Below are 22,890 nucleotides of genomic sequence, written 5' to 3'. Positions count from 1 at the left end.
GAGATTAAGGTTGTTGATTGTCCCTTCTTTTCTTCTTCATAACATTGTTGTTGCATCTAGGCGTAATATGATTGTACGCTCTAGAATTGCCTCTTTTCCATCTCAATGGCTCCCAATTGCTATTCGAAGTCATGTAGCATCTCCCTTGCTATCAGATAAATAGAGCTTCTATGATATAGAACCACGAACACATCCTTTGTGGACATTTGTGGATATGCATGGACATAACCATCCATGTTATCCGAGGACTAGATTTTCAGTTGGAAAAAATAAACTTTCGTGTCCCATCGGGCATGCTAGGAAAAACTGTTGATCCCCAATAATATTTTTAACTTAAGAATGAGGCAGTTACAAAATTTTGTAGGTGTGGGATAGAATGTGATAGGTACGAAACAACCTCTGAAATTTTAGAAGCCAACTCTTCAAATTTAAGAAAGGGAAAAGGGATGGAAGAAATCACAACTCGAATCCAAAGATTCTTTAAAAGGAAGCCTTAGTGAACATAGAGTTCTTTAAACACTTAAAACAACACATGAAATGGCATTAGAGAATCTACTTATTTCACCTAATCAAGAACAATGTGTTATTTTTTAATTATCTTGGAATGAGAATAGGACACACAAAGCAACAAGGGCATAAGGCGCCATAGCTAGATCCTATCTATGAAATTAGCATGAAGGCCAAGTGAAAGTATGGATCCAATTAACTTTCTTGTGAGTATGATATAATCTAGACCATTTCTTTATGAAAAATGGAGTAAATACTTAACATGTTTTTGATTTCATGAGAAGAAACTAGAGAAACACAAACAATATAGTAATCATACATTTGTCGTAGGCACAATGCATTATCTATGAAAATAAAAAAGAAACATGGGCATAGTTTGTCATTCATTAAATAGCACAATGACTTCAAATGCATGTCACAATGTATTCAGATAACTAGAGATTAACAACCATTTCAAGGCAGCTTGAAGAATCTTAAGACCTTGAATTCTTTGAAGCAAAAAGATCTCATAATAGTGACAGAAGCCATAAGACCCCCCCCAGAGATTCCTCATTACATAATGTCCTTCCCCTTTTATAACCAACTTCCCCCAAAAGTCATCACTACTTAGCGACGTCGATGATAGAGATAGGGCACAAGGTGTTACTTACAAATTTTGAGCTGGAAAGCTCTCAACCATCGATTCTCCCTTAATTTTCAGCATGCAAAGCATCTGTGTTTTTATCATGATTGAGGGAATAACTGATTTCAATATTCTCATGTTCTTTCTTGACTTTAAAACATCTCAAAGCTTTCTAATTCATGCATATGCAGATTTCTTCCCATTTTTATTCTTCATCAAATTGGCATGGTGGTCATAACTTAACTGCTAAAGATCATCATAGCTTATAGTAGAGGTGTTGTTGGAACACACGTCTTGTAGTTGAGGCTTGGGATGATCTTTTTGATTCTTTGGAGGAGACTTTCTATGGGAGGTCACGTGGAGAGCTAGCGGGGCTTCTTTAAAGGAACTCTGCGAAGAGACTTTAGAGTCCCGCCATGATGATGTGTGATGGGTAGCAGATCTTTTAGGAGAGATGGACCTTGGTTTTCAGGTGTATCGTAAATGAATTGGCCGCTATCTCCACATGTTGAAGCTAGGAAGACCTGGGACAACTGTGTTGAATATTTGGGCAACTAAGAGGGGGGTGAATCGGTTGATAACTTAAATCATTTTACACATCTAGAATATTTCATGTGTAGATATAACATGAAAGCACATACACAACACAAATCACACAATGAACACCAGATATGACATGGAAAACCCAAGTAGGGAAAAACCATGGATAATGTTATTTCTCAATATAAAACACCAGTTAAGGTGATTTTTACAAAGGGTGGCTCACTGCCCAGAAAAAGGCTCATTGTCGAAGAAAGAAAGAATTAAAGAATCCACCACTGTAACGCAATCTACAAAGCCAGACTTCTTTTGGTGCCTCAATACCAACACACTTTGCACAACATCAACAATCAAATCCTTCCTTATCAATCTCATATATCTTCAATAACAATGTCGTGCTTTTTCATGCTAACATAATCAGATCATCCTCATATAAATGTTGTCTTTTGGGAAGCATAATCTTCCAAGTTGGCCAAGATAGGGATCTAAAATAGGTCAACATTAAGCATTTTGATGGTGGGAAGGAATGAGAAGTAGACCATACCACAATGCACATCAATGGTCAGATCAACATGTTAAATCCATTACAAATTCTAGACCCAAATCACTACTCAGACGCTACACTAATGTTGTTACACATCCTCCAATTTCGGACTTAATCTAGACCCAAAAAGCACTGCCCAATACACCAAAAATAGGAATGGAACCAGGATACAATCGATCAACACCATATTCGACAAACGGAAATATCTGGATCACCATTAACTCAACTAATCCATGTTAAAACACAACTTCCAGAGCACCAAAGATTTCGGGGACATATCTTCTAGATCACCATCACCAAGAACACATGTTGACACTGATGACAACCATTATGTTGACATCAATGACAACCAATCATAATCATCATCACATTTGCAACAATCTCCCCATTGTCATTGATGACAACATCCATCAACAACAAACACAAAAATCTCTTTGCACAACTCTGAATCTCTCTATTTCTCTCTCTAAATATGTCTGAATTTCTCCCCCTTTGAAAATAATGACAAAGGCTGACAAATTTCCCCCCATGAAACTCAGTCCTGCTCCCCCTAAGAGGAATCACCCAAGCATCAGTCCAAATAACGATATGCAAGTTGTTCACTAGACCAATGCAAATCCAAATATACATTAGTTCACACTAAGAAGGGGTAACACCCCTAACTTTTGTCGGAGATACTCAAAAGTATCTTCACACAACACCTTTGTGAAGATATCTGCAATCTGCTCTTTTGTAGGTACATACTCAAGCTTTACTTCATTGTCCAACACCTTTTCCCTCAAGAAGTGGTATCGAATGGATATATGCTTTGTTCTAGAATGCTATACCAGATTCTTAGAAATTTTAATTGCACTAGTGTTATCACACATAATAGAGATAGGTTCATTGAACATTACACTAATATCCTTCAAAGTTTGCTTCATCCATAGAATCTATGTGCAACATGAAGATTTTGCAATGTACTCGGCTTCAACTGTAGATAAAGAGATATAATCCCACTTCTTACTTGACCAAGCAACTAACCAGGAGACAAGAAAGAATGCTCCACCACTTGTTCTTTTCCTATCATCAATACTTCTTGCCCAATCTGCATCAGTATAAGCTGTCAGAGTAAAGTGTGAATTTATAGGATACCATAAGCCAAATTCTTCTATTCCTTTTAGATATCTAAAAAATCTTTTTACTGCCACAACATGTGATTCCTTCGGTTCTTGTTGAAATCTAGCCGCCAAACAAATTGTATACATGATATCTAGGCCGTAAGTAGTCAAATATAATAGTCCTCCAATCATTAACCTATACTGACTTGCATCTGCTTTAGGCGATTTATCATCTTTTGTCAATTTGTATCTAGTGGTCATAGGTGTACACATCGATTTGAAATTCTCCAACCCAAACTTCTTCTGAAATTCCTTAATGTATTTAGACTGAGAAATGAAAATTCCTTTATCATTCTGATTTACTCGCAAAATAAGAAAGAAATTTAACTCACCAATCATAGACATTTCAAATTCCTTCTGCATCTTATTAGCAGATTTTTTGCACATACCTTCATTTCCTCCAAAAATTATGTCATCAACATACACTTCAAAAATCAAGATTTTACCTAAATCAGTCTTGAAATATAAATCGTTGTCAGTCAATCTTTTCTGAAAACCTTGATCAATCAAGTACTTATCTAGCCTTCCATACCAAGCTCTAGGAGCTTTCTTCAATCCATAAAAGGCCGCCTTCAATTTGCAAACAATATTAAGATCATCTTTCAACTTGAATCCTTTCGGTTGTTCAATGTAAACTTCTTCTTTCAACTCTCCATTCAAAAATGTTGATTTCACATCCATCTAATAAACCTTGAAATCCTTAAAAGTTGCAAAAGCAAGAAACATCTTGATTGCCTCCATTTGAACAACTAGGGCATATGTCTCATCAAAATCAATCCCTTCAACTTGAGTATATCCTTTGCAAATCGACCTTGCTTTATTTCTCACAACCTTTCCATCTTCATACAACTCATTCCAAAATACCCATTTTGTTCCAATCACATTCTTATTTGTCAGTTTGTTAACTAATTCCCATGTTCGATTCTTCTCAATATGATCCAACTCTTCTTTTATTGCCTCCATTCAATTATAATCTTTGCAAGCTTCTTCTACTATTTTCGGTTCAATCTTCAAAATTAAACATAACAGGACTTGTTCTTATGCTGCTTTGATTCTTGTGATGATTCCTTTACTCTTATCTCCAATAATATGATCCACTGAATGATTCTTTTGAACATATCTTGCGGTCTTAGATGTAGATGCCAAAGATTCTTGAGCTTCCTTTTCTTCTTCTCCTTCTTTGATTTTCTCTTTTGTTTTTCTGTCATCTAGTTCATCAGACTCATATCCTGCCAATTTCTCAAACTCTTTAGAAGTATCTTCTTCAACTTTCACATTTGCATTTTCAACAATTTTGTTCAATCTCTTGTTGTAACACCGACATGCCTTGCTCCTTGTAAAATATCCTAGGAATATGCCTTCATTTGCTCTACTGTCAAACTTTCCAAGACTATCTTCATCTCTCCAGATATAGCACTTGCTTCCAAATACCTTGAAATATTTTACTGTCAGAGTTCTACCATGCCATAGCTCATAAGATGTCTTCCCATGTTTTTTTCTGGTATAGAATTCTATTAAGAGTGTAGATTGCAATATGAATTGTTTCTCTCCAATAGAATTCTAAGAGTTCTGCTCCTTTGATCATTGTTTTGGCTACCTCTTGAATTATACGGTTCATCCTTTCCACTACCTCATTTTGCTGAGGTGTTCTCAAGGCAAACAACTATCTTCTAATATCATGTTTCTCACAAAAGTTGTTAAATTCATCAGAAGTAAATTCTCCTCCTCTATCATACCTCAAACACTTAATCTTCCTATCAACTTCATTTTTAACTTTAGCCTTGAATATTTTCAATTTCTTCAATGCTTCTGACTTCTCTCTTAGATATGCAACCCATGCCATTCTAGAATAATAATCAATCAACAACATGAAATACTTCTCACCTTGTATACTTCTTTTTTTTGCAGACCGCATGGGTCTGTATGCACTAAATCCAACAATCTAGTGGATGAAAGTTCCTTTTTTCTACTTTCCAACTTGACATTCTCTGCAAATGTGGTTATCCGGTTCGGTCACCCTAGGCAAATCTCTTACTGCACTTGATGAGCTAATCTTCACCAAGTTGTCAAGATTGATATGACACATCCTTTGGTGCCAGAGCCAACTATCATTGATCTGAGATAACAAACAATGCTTCATAGCTCCTTCTAGCAGATGCATGTTTCCACTAGTCCTTTCCCCTGTTATAATAACAATTCTTGATCCCTTCTAGATCTCACAACCATCATCCTGAAAGATAATATTGTAACCATTTTCTCACATCGGTCCAACACTCAAAAGGTTATGAAACCCTTGACATAGTAAACATTGTTAGTATTATATTTTCCATCAAAAGAAATAGAACCAATTCCCATAATTTGTGTTGTCTGATCATCTCCTTGACCTAACTGAACCACCATCATACTTTTCAAGTTTTACAAACTTACTTTTGTCACCATTCATATGATTTGAATATCCACTATTAATCGGTCATTCATTTCTATCTCTTCTAACATGTAAAGCAGTAGCAACAGTATCAAGAATATTAATTTTAGGTACATCTCTTTCTACCAAAAACAAATAGTCACCATCTTCATAATTTGATTCATCATTTGAAATACCAGCATCATCTTTGACATGATAGGTTCTCTTGTTAAACTTCCCTTTACCATCTCTAGTTTTTTTTTGTCTTGAACCTCTTTTCAGACACCTAGTAGAAATATAACCAATCTTTCCACATCTAAAGCATTTAAGGGGTAACATACATTTGTATTTACCAGTGCCTTTCTTTAGTTTCTTTACAAAGTTTTCTTCCAACTCATCTGAACTTTCATCTTTCAGATCTTCCTCAAAGGCTTTAAAGGAAGATTCACTCTTAACTTTGTCTTTTCCAAACTTCCTTATCTCAAATGTTGATGGAGTACCATAAAGCTGCTCTTTGGTAAACTTCTTTGAATCATATGTTTCTTCAATATCTGAGATCTTGTAACTGTAGCTTTCCAGTAGGGACATCAGAATCTTCTCAATTATGTCTTCATTTGTCAAGGTGCCACCAAGTTCTTTGATTTCATTTACCACATTCTCAACCTTATGAAAATAGCTTGTTATGTCTTCTCCTTCTTTCGTTTTCAAATTCTCATATCCGTGCTTAGCTACTAGCTTCTTTGACAATTTAACTTTGTCATTTCCTTCATAGGTATCTCTCAACTTTTCCCAAACCTCATAAGTAGTATTCAATGAAATAACCTTTGTCAATTTAGTCTTTGATAAAGCACTAAAGATAACATACCTTGCTTTTTCATTCTCTTCATAAGCTTGAATCTCATTTGGAGTGGTAAGACCATTTGTCGGTTGAACATACTTAGTTTGCACTACTTTTCAAGTGTTGTATACCAAAGAGATCGGGTAGCCTCTCTTCACTTTCCAGAAACTATAGCTGGATCCTTCAAAGAAAGAATCCACCATTGTAATACAATTTGCAAAGTCGGATTGCTTCCAGTGCCTCAATACCAACACACTTCGCACAACATCAACAATCAAATCCTTCCTTATCAATTTCACATATCTTCAATAACAATGTTGCACTTTTCATGCTAACACAATCAGATCATCCTCATATAAATATTGTCTTTCGGGAAGCATAATCTTCCAAGTTGACCAAGACAGGGATCAAAAATTGGTCCACACTAAACATTCTGGTGGTGGGAAGGAATGAGAAATAGACCATACCACAATGCACATCAATGGTCAGATCAACATGTTACATCCATTATAAAATTCGGACCCAAATCATGACTCACATGCTACACCAATGCCACTACACATCCTCGAATTTTGGATTTAATCCGAGCCCAAAAAACATTGCCCAATACACCAAAAATAGGAATGGAACCGGGATACAATCGATCAACACCTTATCCGATATACAAAAATATCCGGATCACCATCAACTCAACTAATCCATGTTGAAACACAACTTCCGAAGCACCAAAGATTCTGAGGACATATCTTTCGGATTACCAACACCAAGAACACATGTTGACACTAATGACAACCATTATGTTGACATAAATGACAACCAATCATAATCATCATCACATTTGCAACAAACTGTAGAGAACTCTACATGATCCAAAAAAATATTTTTTAATTAGAAATATAAAAATATACAAATAAAATTTAAGAACACTTCACAAAACATTAACAACTACTAAATTAAATTAAATTTTAAAATAAATAATAATCAAATCAAAATATAAATATATACCACTTATTATTAATTATGCAAAGAGGCATATTACATTCAAGAATGGATTGAAAAACTTCCATGAATAAAAATTCCCTATGACTAAATTGATGTCCATCCATGCCATATTACAACCACTTTGAAGTTGAAGGCAATATTTTATATTAATGTGATATGGAATATTTTCTTATTTTCAAGGCAACATTCTACTTTAATGTGATATGATATGTTTTCTTATTTTCAAGATAATGTAAAAATGAAACGTTTTGGTAGTTTTCATTTTCCATCATGTTCTATATGTAAGTTAATTGGCAAGTCATATTTCAACCACTCTCAAGGAAACATTCTATTTTAATGTGATAAGGAATGTTTTCTTAATTTTTTTTTTTTTAAATTTCATTTATTTTTGAAATGTTTTTTGTAGTTTCCATTTTCCATCATGTTTTACATATGTAAGTTAGTTGACAAGTTTCCATTGATTGTAAGGTTGGGGTCCCATGGAGGGGGACTTCCTAAAAAATACGAGTTGGAGCTAAGATTTTTTAAGAATATTTTAATGTTAGAGGTCCCATGAATTTTGTGCTTCAGCTTAAAATTTTAAGCTCCTAAATTTAAAGATGTAATTTTAAGCTCCTAAATTTAAGGATGTTGACAGTGTCATCTTAAGTGTAAACTCTTAAAATTAAGACAGTTGGTTGTAAATAAATTTAGTTTTCTCTCTAAAATTCAAACTATTGACAATTGGTTGTAAATAAATTTAGTTTTCTCTCTAAAATTCAAACTATTGACAATTGGCATAAAATATTCTAAGACAATTTCTAGCCCCATCCCATTTTCACGTGCATAGAATTACATGCCTAAAAGGTAGGGGCTCCTATTTTTTGGGAAAAGATTCTAAATAATTCCTTAGTAGAAAAATAATTTCTTCATGGGACCACTTCTTCCTTAGAAATAGAGCTTAAGCCCCCTCCATGGGACTATGCATGAGTTAATTAGCAAGTTTTCATTGATTTTTATAATCTTTTTTTATAGTTTTCATTTTGAGCCTCCAATGTAATTTCTTTTCCCATTATTTACAATTTACTAATCTTTATAATGACTTTTCCTTATTTTTGTATAATAATTTAGTCTCCAATTTTTTTTGTTTTTATAAAGAGTAATAGAAATATAAAAATATATTAAAATATAAATATATAATTACATATAATAATAACTTAGTATAAATTATAATAGCATATAATAATAATTTCTAAATAAATGTGATATATTTTAAAGTCTTTTACATATTTAAAAAAAGAAATATAACTATACTAGTTTGATATTACAAGTAAACACTTACAAACCCAAAGAAAAAGGGCATGGTCCACCATTAGGCCTCTATATAATTTAAAAAATAATTGAAATCATTCTACTCAGTGTCTCTGAATAAATAGCAATGGACCTTTTAGGTACCTCGAAAGAAACGTCCTCAAAAGAATCTTTTTTCCCACATGCCCACGCAATTATAGAAACGAAAGCCCACTTTTTCCAGTGCACTTTAAACACGCATTTCGAAAACCTTATTAGAATAGAATAGAAGAATTATAATATCAAACATTAAACAACCTTTTCAGAATAGAGTAGAATAATTATAATAATAACTACTTTGATGATCATTAACCATCTTTCATGTTTCCCCATGAGACAGCTCATCATCGTACATTTCGAAATGCTAACGGATGGGCCAATAAATTTTCATTAAATTAATACCCTCGATAACAGTATCGTACCACGCTTCGTCGAACTTTAACGAAAATAAAACTAAAACAGGGGTCGAATTGGCGAAATCCACGAAGTACAATTTTTCATAATAAAAAATAGTTAATAAGTGTTTGCCTACTGACTGTGTGGGAAAACAGTGCTTTCACAGAGCAAAACAGAGACAGTATTTCGTTTTAACGGTGTACAAACCCTACTTTCTCAATCAAATGACATGAAATCAGCTGAATTTTGAAATAGAACGGAGAGAACGCCATGTCAAGGCTTCCTGCGGCTTCAAAATTACCACTCAATGATAAATACGTGAGTTATTTGTTTTAAGCTTTGGATTTAATGTATTTCGGATTTTATGTAGACAATTGAATTCTATTTTCATCTGCATTTTACATAGTTTTAAATTCTGTTTTTGATTTGACAAATGTAGCGTTTTGTATCCTGAAAATTTCAAGATATCTAAAATGTTTGGTATTCTTAGATCTTATGATGATTTTTTTTATAGCTTTAAATTCTGTTTTTTTATGATATAATTGTTCATTTCTATGTCAGGAATATCTTAAGTCCCGTTAATATTTTGCGATTGTAGAATTTGGTTAGCATTTTATTACGGAAATTTTCGTTTGTATCTTTTTTCTGATTAATTTAGCTTTTAAATACAAGGAAGTCTTGTTTTGTGTAATGTAAATTTTTTAAGGGATGAAAACTATTTTGTAAGTATATAATTTATGTTTTTTTAAAGTTTTTATTTCTGCTTTCATATAGATCAGTACAGCTTTTAGTATCAGATAATTTTGATTTGATCAATGAAGCTTTTAGTATCAAGAATTTTTCTAAGGGATGAAAGATAGTTTGTGGCTATAGAATTCATGTAGCTTTTAATTAAGGGAAATTTAATTTGTACATTTATTTCTGGTTTGATTTGATTAATGAAGCTTTGAATAGTAAGAAAATTTTTAAAATTTGAAAATTATTTTCTTAGTATATAACTTTTGGGGGATAAATTTCATTTATAGCTTTTATTACTATTTTGATTTGGTTAATGCCACTTTTAATATCAGTAAGCATAGAATTTAGGTTGTTACTCTGGGAAAAAACTATCTTCAACTTTTTATTGGGATAAATGTAGCTTTTAGTATTTGGAAACGTTTAAAGGGAAAAGGATTTTATAGGAATAAATTAGGATAACTTTTATTGTTGTTTTTATTTGACTAATGTAGATTGTAATGTTAAATAAATTTTTTCGAATAAAGAATGATTTTTGATACTTTGCATTGACTTTTAATGAGGAAAAGTTTTGTTTGTAGCTTTTAGTTAATTAAAGTTTAAGAGATGAAAATATTCAATAAGGATAGAATTTATTTAGCTTTAATGAGGGAAATTTTTTATTTTTAGCCTTTATTCTGTGTAGGAAAATTTTAAGGGATAAAAAAGGATATAATTAATGTCAGTTTTAAAACTTGAACTCAACAAAAACTTGGCAGCTCAAAATTTTGACTCAGCATATTAAAAAACATATAAATTCATACAATAATCTTAAATAACCAAAATCAGTTTCTATACAACCACCAACTCTTGATGGGAACAACCAAAAGATGGACAATGAATTCCTTAAATAGAAGGAAATGAAAAATACATGTAATTGAACCCCAACGAAAAAATGGGCCTAACCCTGCTACCTTCTAGCAATATCAATTACAGATTGGACAGGTCAGAAACAATGCCATATTTGCCCTCATAGTTCAGTGTGCCATAGCCTTGCAGAGGGATCGCAGATCAATATCCCTTGCAGATCTTGCACCACTAGAATGTGACACTTCTCTTTCCACCTCTAAATTTGTAGCTCCTTACATCTGTGTGATTGACGATACCAGCTCTAGCACTGGCCTCTTGATTGCGCCATGAGAGCCTTCAACATAAAACATTGGTATGTGAAAGAACAAATTTAAATCCTTATCCTTCAAGCATGTTTACTTAGAGAAGTAGTCTAAATTTATTTGTTTTTGTACTAATCATGAAATAAAACAGATTTCTAATAATTTTCAGATCTGAAAACAACCTAATCTGATTTATAACAGCAGCAAGACAAGAGCTGGGAATGAAAATTGCAATGAAACTAGGCTACATATAGGAAAACTGAGAAATGGAGTAGAAACACTTGAAAAATGTGATATCTGAAACTAGAAATGTGCTTAGAAGATCTTTTTGATTGGTTTTGACACACACAATGCTACTTGCCCACTAGAAATGCTGGTGTCCTAGGCACTTGTATCTAAGCGTCCAATGGCCTCCAAATTCACAATAGAAATCTCTCAAAGTTCTTTGATGCTTATCTCACTTACAGATTGTGGACATTGTACTTGAGGATGAAGATCAATTAATCCCCTATTTGGCTCTTTCAACATCAACAACACATGAAAAAATTATAAACTTTTGAGTTTGCAACCATAGTGATGGTGTAAATAGTGATGTGTAATAGATGCCTAGAATGCTAACGCTAGGGGGTGATCTAAGCTATTATGGTATGCAAGTGTGATGGAGGGCATGTGTGCGGATCATAAAAATAGGAAAGTGAGGAGTTAAGAAATGGGAAAGATCTAAATTTGCAAGTTCAGGATTATGACAAGGAGTTTTGGGTATGGCTTCACAAGGGGATAAGAAATGGGAGAACAATATCTTAAGGAGGTAAAAGTGAAGATCAAAACGGAAGATGGAGAGGAGAGAAGGATCTAAGGAAAACATATGGCTGTTGTGGCACAATGAACCTCCAATCTGCAATTTTGGACCTTCAATTTCTAGACTTTGCATAACATAAGGTTTCCTTGATCACTTGAGATGGCTTGAGAAATGAGAGAAAAATTACGTTTATAGGTTGAACTATGTGAGATGACCATCAAAATTTTTGAGAGTAAAATACTAAATATTCTATCCCCTCTCGAACAAGGAAACCTTATATGCTAAATGATATGATCAAATAAGTTAACCCCAAGGTTTCTTTAGTTAGGTCTTGACAATACAAATGGATAACCTTAGTTGAAATAATGTGATATGCGGGTATCACAAAAGGATTTATGCAGTTGTTCTATGCTTGATCAATTCTTTCTCAAGGAAAACTCTAGTAATTCCAAATTCTAAGACTAGAATGACTTATGATTTTGCAATAACACTCTTGAAACTAATCCTAACAAAAGGGTTTTGATATAAAATGCAAAATAAATAAGGGTTTAGAAATCTAAGCTGCTTCTGACAATGCAAGAGATTATTATTGACTTGGTGAAACCAAACCATGCTTTGCTTCGCCATGGGATAACAACTACATAAAGATGATACGATCTTCTAAGGAATATTTATGATATTCAAATTACTTTTGCACATCAACAACATGAACAATGAGCATAAAGCAATCGAAGTTGAGCTTTGTAATAAGTTCAGACTAACCATGCACTGCAATTTGTAATCAACAAATCCCAAATGTTATGAACATAAAAGGTTTCACCATAAATCAACAACAATGTCTTTCATTTAACTATGCAACCTGATGTAAACAAAACTTAAACTAATTGAGAAGTAGGAAACCATGCAATATCCAAAACAACACAAGTTCACACCAAGCTTCAATGAGTTTTGCATTTATTTTGGCAGTATCTCAGCAACAATTTCACAAAAGTCCCCCATTTATAAATGAATTAGGCAAGATTTATATAGAGCTTCCAATTACAACCAAAGGCCCAGATTGATTTGAAATCAATGGCCAAGATTAAGACAACAAAACTGTAAAGGAAGGTAGTTACAACCACCACCCCACCAATTAAGTTGACCAATGAGATAAAAGATATTCTCAACAAAACTTATGAAGAAGAAGAGCAAATAAGAAAATCCAATGTTGACTAGGATTACAAAAAACTCTCATCTAGGATGGCGTGCCCTTTATCTCTTTCCTTGATGGCAAATTCGATGAACCTGGACATTTTAATTTCAAGTACATCCATTGGTGCACTTGGCATATTCTCCACCTTATACTCATTGATTGCCAAGTCAACATTACATGTGGCAAGAGTCTTTTCCCACTCTGATCCCAATTCCTGGATACCATTGATGAAAATCAACAATGAAGCAACATTCTCCATATGATCCTCTAAAATAGAATTTGTAGCCTTCAAATAGATACATTGCAATTTCTCTTTTAGATCATTTACATTCAAGTTTCCATCATCATTCACTCCCTAATCGAACCTTACTTCCACAACAACAAGAATTCTATCTTGAATAGTCTTGATCATTTTCTTTATTTGAATGCAATCATTTTCTACCCTTTCATGGACATTCCTTTTCATAATCAAAGCACAATACCAATTGTGGAAATCACATGCTTGGTTCATCTCCATCACATTTCCATCAACTAAATTCTGCTTGGGAATGTTGACTGATACATGCAAACATGGAATAGTCTTCTCCTTGACAACATGGAATTCCTAACATAAGGAAATTATGACTTGAATTCTATCCAAGAGAGAGAGAGACAACACTCCCATGCACTTGAACTAATTCCTCCATGAATCCATTCGCTCTATTTGTAACACTTCCAACCCATCCTTTTGCTGTTTGAGCCGTTGACCTCATTCCCTCCAAGTCATCAATTGATTCCTTTGGAAGTGTTGCAGGAGTTACAAATGTTTCTCTAACTTGCCTGACAGGATTCATCAAATGTTGTATATAGTTCCTCAATTGCCTGTTTTCTTTCTTGAACCGATTCTTCTTTCCTTCTTCCTTTTTGAATCTTTTTGTAATGGTCATTACAAAATTGTGCTTTTCCTCAATTTCCTGTTCCTTTGTTGTCGATCCCAAATCAGATGTTGTAATGTCATATTCCTTTGGAACAATATTCTCCTTTGCCTTATCAATTCTTGGAACTGCAATTTGGATCTTGCGAGACCTGAAACTTTCCTTTATGATCTTGGAATATTTCTTTGCTTTCTTGTTTTCCACAGTCTTGTTTACCCGGCTTAGAAATTCCTCCAGTTCATCTACTGAATCACTTTCTACTATAGATTTCTTCTTCATCCTCTCCTTCAACCATTCAGGAATTGATTGTTTCTCATCCTCATCTATATCTTCTTGTTGTTGATCCTTTTGCAATGCCGATATCATCCCCTCATTGGGCTCCTCATCCAAAAAACTCAAGTTTTTCCTTAAGACTTCCTCAAGTGGAATTGGTTCCATTGATTGATCATTGTCAATTTCCACGATCTGAAAAGGATTTTCTTCTTGATTTCTTTGCAAAGTAGATTCCATAGACTCATTTGTTCCTCGTCTATCCTGCACAATTGGAGTTAATCCAACCTCCCTTCGGGGTTCATTCTCTACAATGGAGGTTGCATTCCTGCCTATGAAAAGATCAACTTTTTGTACTGAAGAAGCATTGGTTGATGAATCAGTTGTTCCCGACTCATATCTTTTCTATCTTGGTTCTTCACTTGGAACGTCTTGCATTTTGGCCTTTCTAGATTGTGGATTCTCAGCTACCTTCTTCCCTTTATCATGATTTCTATCATGTTGTTCACCTCTATCTTCTCCATTTCTAATCTCTTGTGATTCTTCGGTCATTTCATCATTGGAGGATTCCAAGTCCCGCATCAACTCATATGTTAATTGAACATCTTTCTTTTTCAACTTGTCAACTTGTATATTTATCCATTTCCTTGTATTTGACATAATTGGTCCCATCAACACCTCAAGATTTGTTACTTCTTGATCAGCCCAATTTAGTATTGTAAGAGACCTATCCTTTTCTTCTTCATAGTAAAATTTGAACATGATTCCCATCATCTTCAATTTGATCAGGCATGGAAAGTGCTTGGCAAGCTCTAACCATCTCAACTAATAACCTGGAGCACATTTTCCTCCTGATTTCAAAATCATCAACCACATTTTCCCAATGGTCCTCAAGATGTACCTTATGCTTATATTTCCTTCCACTAACCATCTTGATCTCATGAAAAGGATCAAAGTTTCCTCTTGATGTATGAGTCACAAGATTGGAAAATTGCAATTCCTTTGATTTCTTTGCTGCTTGCATTGATGGACACACTTCAATCACATTTCCAATTATGATTGTGAAAGTTACTCCGGCCTGCGCTTCTTCTTTTGAATCTTATCATATGCGGACAATTGCCTTGTCACCTCTTACAATACCATCTTATCAGTAAAATACCTTGGAAGCCAATAGTGATAAGTTGAGAATCCTTGCAATCGAATATAGGTGAATTTAGGAAACTGAATATACAACAAGCCATACTTCTTCCCCAAATTCATAGCCTCCTATGACAATCTCTTGTGAAGACCTCCTTGTAGTGTTCTAACAATATGCATAGAGAAGGCATCATTGACCCTCTTGAAATGAAAAATATTGTGCAAGTGCAATTGAGGGTAGCAGTCATATACTTTGACTTGTCCTTCATTATTTCCCACTGGTCCCCTACATGTCAATCCTTTGTGCCTACAATATCTTGCTAGCATGTAGACAACATATGAACTGATGTAGAACGATCAGGATTGCTCCAAATTCCTTAATTGTTCATCCAAATTGTCACTTACCAACCTAGCCCAATTGATCATCTTAACCCCAACTGATATCTCTTCGATGTAATAAAACATCCATGTCTCAAAAGTAGATGCTTGAGAGAACCCCATAATTCTATTTTGTAACGTGACAAGGTCTCCATACTCTTGCTTGAAATCTGACCTAAAAAGTTTCCTGGGCATCTTGGAGTGATGAAATCTCGGTTTCTCCATCTAGTTGCTATTGATAGTCTCCGCACAAGCCATAGCTCCAACATTGTAGAAATTTTTTGCTTTATCCTTTGTTTTATGGATTGTGGAATTGTAGGTGGGAATACCAAATGCTTCCACGATTGCCTCCTCAATAAGATATGCTGACACTTTGTCATTGGGAGCTACAATTCTTCTTTGCTTGGGATCATAGTGCTTAGCACATTCTACAATCAACTTGGTGCAATGCACTGCAGGAGGGAAACATGCGGATTGCACTATTCCATTTTGGGTCATCCTCCTAGCCATCTTCAAGGGGGATTGTGTCCTTCATATCTATACATTTGTCTTTTGAAGTCCTCCGTGCTGATGCGTCCTAGGTTGGTATCACCAATGTTCCTCCATCTTGAGACGATCCTTGACTCGGGGAGTATTCCTTTGAAGTCGTTCTTCATTTGTGCTTGTTTTGAAGCACCTCTAGTTCTTGCAACCGACATTTACCTCCTAAAAGAAAAACACCTTAAGTTACAAGATTGAAAGGATGCTAGGATGACTTTAAAACATTTTAATGCAGAATACAAGAAGTGATTAGAATGAATTCATTGAAAACTTTGATGAGTTCTTGCATCAGGACACATGTAGAAGGTTTTTCATAAGATTATCAATGAAAATGATCCACATTCCTTGTTTGAAACCTGGAAATGTAAGATAATTTGAAATTATATACGTCACATGCCTGCCACCTTCTCAATCTGATTTTGTTTCAAAATTGCACTAAAATAGGACTCAATTTGTTTTTACTTCTCTCAAATTCAGACCTATTTCTCCTTCAGATTTCAATTGAGAATGATGGTGCAGGTCTGAAAGCTGATGAAAATTCTGGCGAAATCACTTTCAAATGAGCATGTTTCCACTTCTCCTTTGGTTGGAAAGATTGCTCCAATTAGGTCTGGTTTGAACTCTGCTTTGCAACCTTGAATGATGATGAAAGGTGACTTCAATCAGCTGCAATTCATGCTTAAATACTGGGACAATTTGCCTTCAAAGTCTGTTAAAACTTGCACTCCAGGTCTGATATGTCTGCTGCAATTTGCACTCTAGGGCTGATGATAATTTCGTCTTAAATCTGCCTCAAAACTTGATAGAAATGTCTTCCAAGCTCATACAAATCAGGTCTCACAAGTTCGCTTTAATGAATTGATCAGAAATTCCCTCCAAAATGAAGGAGATTGTGTGCTGAATAATTCACTTTGCTCTATTGGATACAATTGTTTTTGAATTGCAAGGAATTGATGTTTTGAAATGAACAATTTGATCTCTTATTTATACTTTCCTTTAACCTTGAATTTGCAATTTCAATAGGGCTGACCTGATCTTTATTTGTTTGAAATTTAAATTCATTATAATCTGACTTGGGTCGGCTAGGTCGATAATCATTGCATTTGGGCATTTTAGCTTTGAATGTTCCTCCTTAAAGTGGCCGACTTGACATTGCATTCAAGGAGAGTGGGTTTTAGAGATCCACAAGCAAACACATAGGCATGATTGCAAGGTAGATGTGCAATGGCACCCGTCCTTAGCGCACATGCCGACCTTATTTCCCTTGGAGCACATTTTGAAGGACTATAAGAACTTTTGCTTGAGCAGACTTCCTTGATAGGGAATAAATTCACTTGGGTGGGATTGCAAGGTAGATATGCAATAGGGCCCTTCCTTATGCAATTTCCACCTTGCATCTTGCAAACCTTGGCCGACCCATCAGGTTCCTTGAGCGGATTTCACCATGGAAGTGGAATTTGCACGATGTAAATATAATTCTTTCTCATCTTGAGGGTATTTTAGAAGGGGATCGAAAATTTTCCAAGTGCAATTCTCTATGTGTTCTTGCAATAAGTTGTTTGCTTGGGCGCAATTGAGACCTTATCATGCAATTTCCTCTTGGAGTGCATTTGAGAGGTTATTGTTACCTATTTTTCACTTCTAGTTGAAAAATAGGTTAAGTTATGCTTGTTTTTACAAAATGAAACAAGTACATATTACTTCTACCATATTGCATTCCAACTGCGCTAAGAAAGAATGAACTAAAGATTTTATTTTTAATACTTCTAGTTTGTAACAGCAAAAGAGAGAGACATCTCATCAAAAGAGAGAAGTGTTTTTATTGATATTCAAACATGCGTCCCACACAAAGAGTTGTGAGACTAGCTCATATATCAGGTGCAGGAAGGAAATACATAAACATGTATACATGAGTACAAAAATGAAGAGAGCATGTTGAGAATGGAACTAGTCATTGGCTGAATGACTGGAACGGTTGGAGTAGACTTGATGTTGCCTTTGTCTTGCTGCTTCGTCCTGGTCTGCATCTACTTTCCTTCTGGTATTTGCAAAAGAGTTAAAATGTGCAATGCGTTAGAACATTTTGTTCTAAGCAATGGCTGATTACATTCCTAACATGTATACTAACGCATGCATGTATATATAGTCCCTACATACATTAGGTGCATATATAGTCAACATCACGGAAGATCTCTGAAAAAGAAAATATCAGATCAGAGGAAAATCAAATGCATTTTATTTCTAACTTGTTTGCTTCTTGTGCAGCTACAGGACAGGTTCATTATTGGCTAAGTCATCAATTCTGTAGGTGTAATCGTGTTCATTTTCAGCATGTGGGTTTAAATGTGGCTCCCACAAGGGTTGAGCCCAGCATGCTGTTAAGGATAGGTGCAGGTACCTTAGCAGAGTACGGTGATTATTATTATGAAATGATTGCGCAGCAAAAGACAATGCATTCATATGACAGTTCATATGAGATGAAGATCGGGTCATACAACTGAAAAGGTAATGCAATAGTCTGAGAACATAGATAGGCATCAAGGTTAGAGAATGCGTTCAAGGGTCTTATACCAATGATAAATCCTCAGGACAGCACTTTACCAATAGAGAACAACGTGATGCAGCCATAGGCGATTACAGCAGGGATTAATGATTGGCAAAATCGAACAAGTACTTAAAGAGCCATGGTGATTAGAGTCTGTATTGGCTATATTTCCATTAAGAGTAATAGACATGTCAGTTGCAGCATAAAGCAGTGCAGTCAGAAGGGCAGTATCTTCAAGACATAAGGTTTTCAAGACAAGGTATGAAGAAATGAGACCTTTAGTTTGCAAGTCTACGGTGTTCAACATAATGAGAATTTCAGTTTCCAGCAATGAATGATAGTACATTAAGCATTATTATAGTCCTCTTTCACAATATCAAAGGAAGCCAAAGGATGAAGTTACAGCGCATATTCCTTTCTACAAGTCAAAAGAGTCATGACAGCAAATCATAAGAATATCCATAACCCAAAGCAATGACATTCCCTCAACAAGTTCATGACCAGCTCACTGAAAGACCAATACAAGAGGTCTATAATAAATTGGATGTTGGAGACACCAAAAGATATACTCAAGGTAGAGAGTAAGCATGCACAGCCAAGTGGTGGTATTGGTATTTTTCAAGGGTCACTGTTAAGGATATCTTCATGCAGCTACAGGACAGTCTAAAAATGTGAGGAAAAGGATACATGTGATGAACAATATAAGCCATAGATACAAAGATGGTGGTCACCACAAAACTGACAGTCTATAAGGCCAAATACACAGTGAACAGATTATTGATAGCAGCCAATGCTATGAAATAAGAAAGAAAGCAAAGATCTTTTACCAGTCACATACATCTAAGGGAAGATCTGAGTTTTTAAGAGGCTTACAAAGACAGGTTTGCAAGATTAATGGAGCAATAATGTAGCCTCATTATTAAATATTGTTTCAAGGTGGTATAATGAGGAATGTATCGCCAGTGACAGGTTCACATGGGTTGATAGAATCACTGCCATGAACAGAGGACAAAGACAGTGTGAGCAATTGACATATAGAATACCACTGTTAGACCATTGAAGAAGGCCAAACAGTGAGCATAGTGCATGTAGCATACGGAGTTAAATACAAAAAAAAAAAAAGACACGTAGCCTACACATCAAATACCAGTCACGCGAACACTCTATGAAAGGGCAGCATACAAGCAATAAAGTCAGTTAGTATGGTAAGATTACAGAATAAAAATGATAGCCTCCATTCATGATTTGAGTAGCCCTTTCATCAAGTCACAATGGACATATAACAGCCTTGAGGAGATTAAAGGATCTTAGAACAATGATAGCATGCACTGTTGTCTAGAAGCAAAGCAAAGAGATCTAATAGTCAAGGCATGATCACAAAATCCCAGTATACAATCCCAATAGTGCAGATAAATTCAAATTTGCATGGGAGCCATGTCGATTTTTAGCATTTCGAAGAGCAGAAATATTTTCTTCCTTAAAAAGAAAAATTTAGTGGAATATTCAGGAAATCGACTTTCTTTTATGAAGAAAATTTGTGCTACAGAATCAAACTAGAATCATCACGGTAGCATATCATGCATTTTTCGGTCATAAATCAGCAATGACAGTGTATGTGTTAGTTACCGTGATAACCTGAAGGTCTGATTTTTCCTTTCAAAGACCCAGAAATCAGAAAAGTTCACACCTAGCAGCAAGAAGGCTCAGGAGATGATAAATTTCGACTGCCGTGAGAGGCTCAGAATCAACAAATTGTAGGTTCAAGCCTCCAAACCCTCATGGCGGCACCCAACACATCAAAAAAATCACGCCTCGATTCAGCAGAATCAGCAGAGAGGGATTTCCTGATAAAGAAGTTAAAGCCGTGAAGATGAAAGTCAGAATCAACTTTAGATCGCAAATGGAAGTTGATTTTTCTTTCAAACAGCAAAATAAATGCATCCTCAACGCATTACGCAGGCACCCAAATATGTATGAAGACCACCCAGAATCGTCCAAGGTTGCAGTTTCGACCTTCAAACCCTAGCATGGTGGCAACAGGAGAGATGGAGGACATCGTGCCAATGCAAAATGAGAAATGAAATGAAGAGTTTTAGGTTACATTTTCCCTAAAAAAATCCATCGATGACTTAGGCAATTTTTTGCCTTTCATTTTCATCCTCTGTTCTCCTCATCTTGTTCCCCGTGAAATGCCTAAAGGGGTCGTGAAGTGTGTGAATTATTTTCTCTTCCCTATGTCATTTAAGTGATTTATCTTAAATCACTTATTGAATATCTTTTTTATAAATATTTAGGCTTGGCATTTTAAATTGGTTAATGATCTTCATTAAAGAATTTTAAATTTATTACTTAGTTAAATATTTGTTGTATTTCATTTTTATATTTAAGGGCTGTCAAATTAAATAAATATAGTAAGGAAATTATTTATTTAAAGTGATTAATTTAAAACACTTTAATAAATATATTTTCTTATTACATTTATTGATTTAATAAATAGAAATAATAATATTACTCATTAAAGTGATTTACATTTTTTTATCACTTTAAATAAATAACATTATTATATTTATTTTTATTAAATCTTGACTCTAAATATTAACAGGGAAATTAAGCAAATATTCAACTAAGTAATAAATTTTAAAATTACTTTATAAGATTATTTTTCAGGTTTATTTGATAAAGTCAAAAGGGAAATATTTTTTGCATTAATGAAGGTTTGCAAGCCTGTCAGTGATATTTTGGGGCCATTTATGGTGCTTTTAAGAGCTTTTCTGGTTGCAGTATGGGTTGGTTTGACTTTTGGCCTAGGGTTTCTCCCTTTCAGACATGTTTCAGGTCTTTCCAAATGGGTTTTTTTGTTTCTACTCGCCCAAGAGGAGGTGGATTATTGTATTCATTATCTGCTTTTTGGAAAGCATATAAACTACCTTCCTTCTTCATTGTAGGGGTTCTTCTTCATTCATCCTTTTGGCAGACTGTAATTTCTGAGTTCTTTCTACAAGAGGGAATTTTTTTGTAACACTTTTTCAGGAATAAGAGAGCATTGTAACAACTTTGAGCAGTAATAAGCAGTCCATGCCTTCCCATATTCTTTTGTCATTGAGTACTTGGTGTTTATGCAGGTTTTTTTGTGATATTCTTGTCCTTTAAACTGTATTTTCATGAGGGTACCTTATGCAGAAGCATAATTATTTGTAGGTTATAAGTTGTGAGTGAAATAACAGTCTTAGGTTGTGAGAAGTGTTTTTCTCTTCTAAGGACTGTGATTTTAGCCTTATAAATTATTTATGCAAGGGTTATGACCTATTGGGTTGTGTAGGTGAGTATTATTACTATCATACTATTTGTTGTTTGTTGTTTTTCTTCCTCAAGACACTCAGTTTGGTGCATCACCTGTTAGGCAGTAAGTTCGTTTTTCATGTTCCCCTTCTCTTTTCTCAAAAAATCATTAAGATAGTTAGAATTAGGTGATAACTAGTTAAGAACCAACTTTCTCTGGAGGTTCACTCCAAGTATTAGGCAACCCACAAGCCTAGGAGAGTTCCCATGTGTCACAAGCCTGCTGAGTTGAGAGCTTAGCAAGATAGGGTGCAGGTTCAAATGATAACAGTTTTTGGCACGCCCGGTGGGACTGAGAGTGCAATTTTCAGTCTTTATCAGAAATTTTATGCTGCTGTTTGGTGTGTGCAGTGGTAATTTTCAGTTTTTAGAGGCATCTTAGCAGCATACCTGGCGACTCTGAGCTCTGGTTTAGAAAAATCAGTATACTTTGCATATGAGAAGAATACAAACCAGAAGTAGTTCCTCAGCTTTTGAATATTTGCAGTTATCCCCACCTAGAAGAAGAGGAATAGTAGCTGAGAAACGGAAAGAAAATCGTGTTTGTT

The 22,890-nt window shown here is 34.8% G+C and overlaps 1 protein-coding gene across 3 annotated transcripts in view; it reads left to right on the top strand.

Annotated features, from left to right (window-relative positions):
- Positions 1 to 9,286: 9,286 nt before the first annotated feature.
- The window catches only part of LOC131039328 (MAP3K epsilon protein kinase 1), a 354,450-nt gene continuing 340,846 nt past the window's right edge, over positions 9,287 to 22,890 (top strand). Inside the window, exons 1-2 of one of the 3 annotated variants that reach the window (XM_057972038.2) lie at positions 9,289 to 9,660; positions 16,978 to 17,066. Coding sequence is in view for 2 of the 3 variants with exons in the window: in XM_057972039.2 (XP_057828022.2) it covers positions 9,613 to 9,660 (48 nt within the window). In the remaining variant the exon portion in view is untranslated. Of the gene's footprint in view, positions 9,661 to 16,977; positions 17,067 to 22,890 lie in introns of all 3 variants that reach the window. The other 2 variants (XM_057972039.2, XM_057972037.2) reach the window with 2 other exon arrangements.

Source organism: Cryptomeria japonica, chromosome 9, assembly GCF_030272615.1.
Source record: "Cryptomeria japonica chromosome 9, Sugi_1.0, whole genome shotgun sequence".
In the NCBI taxonomy this organism is placed as follows: domain Eukaryota; kingdom Viridiplantae; phylum Streptophyta; class Pinopsida; order Cupressales; family Cupressaceae; genus Cryptomeria; species Cryptomeria japonica.
This window is presented reverse-complemented; position numbering and strand designations above follow the sequence as displayed.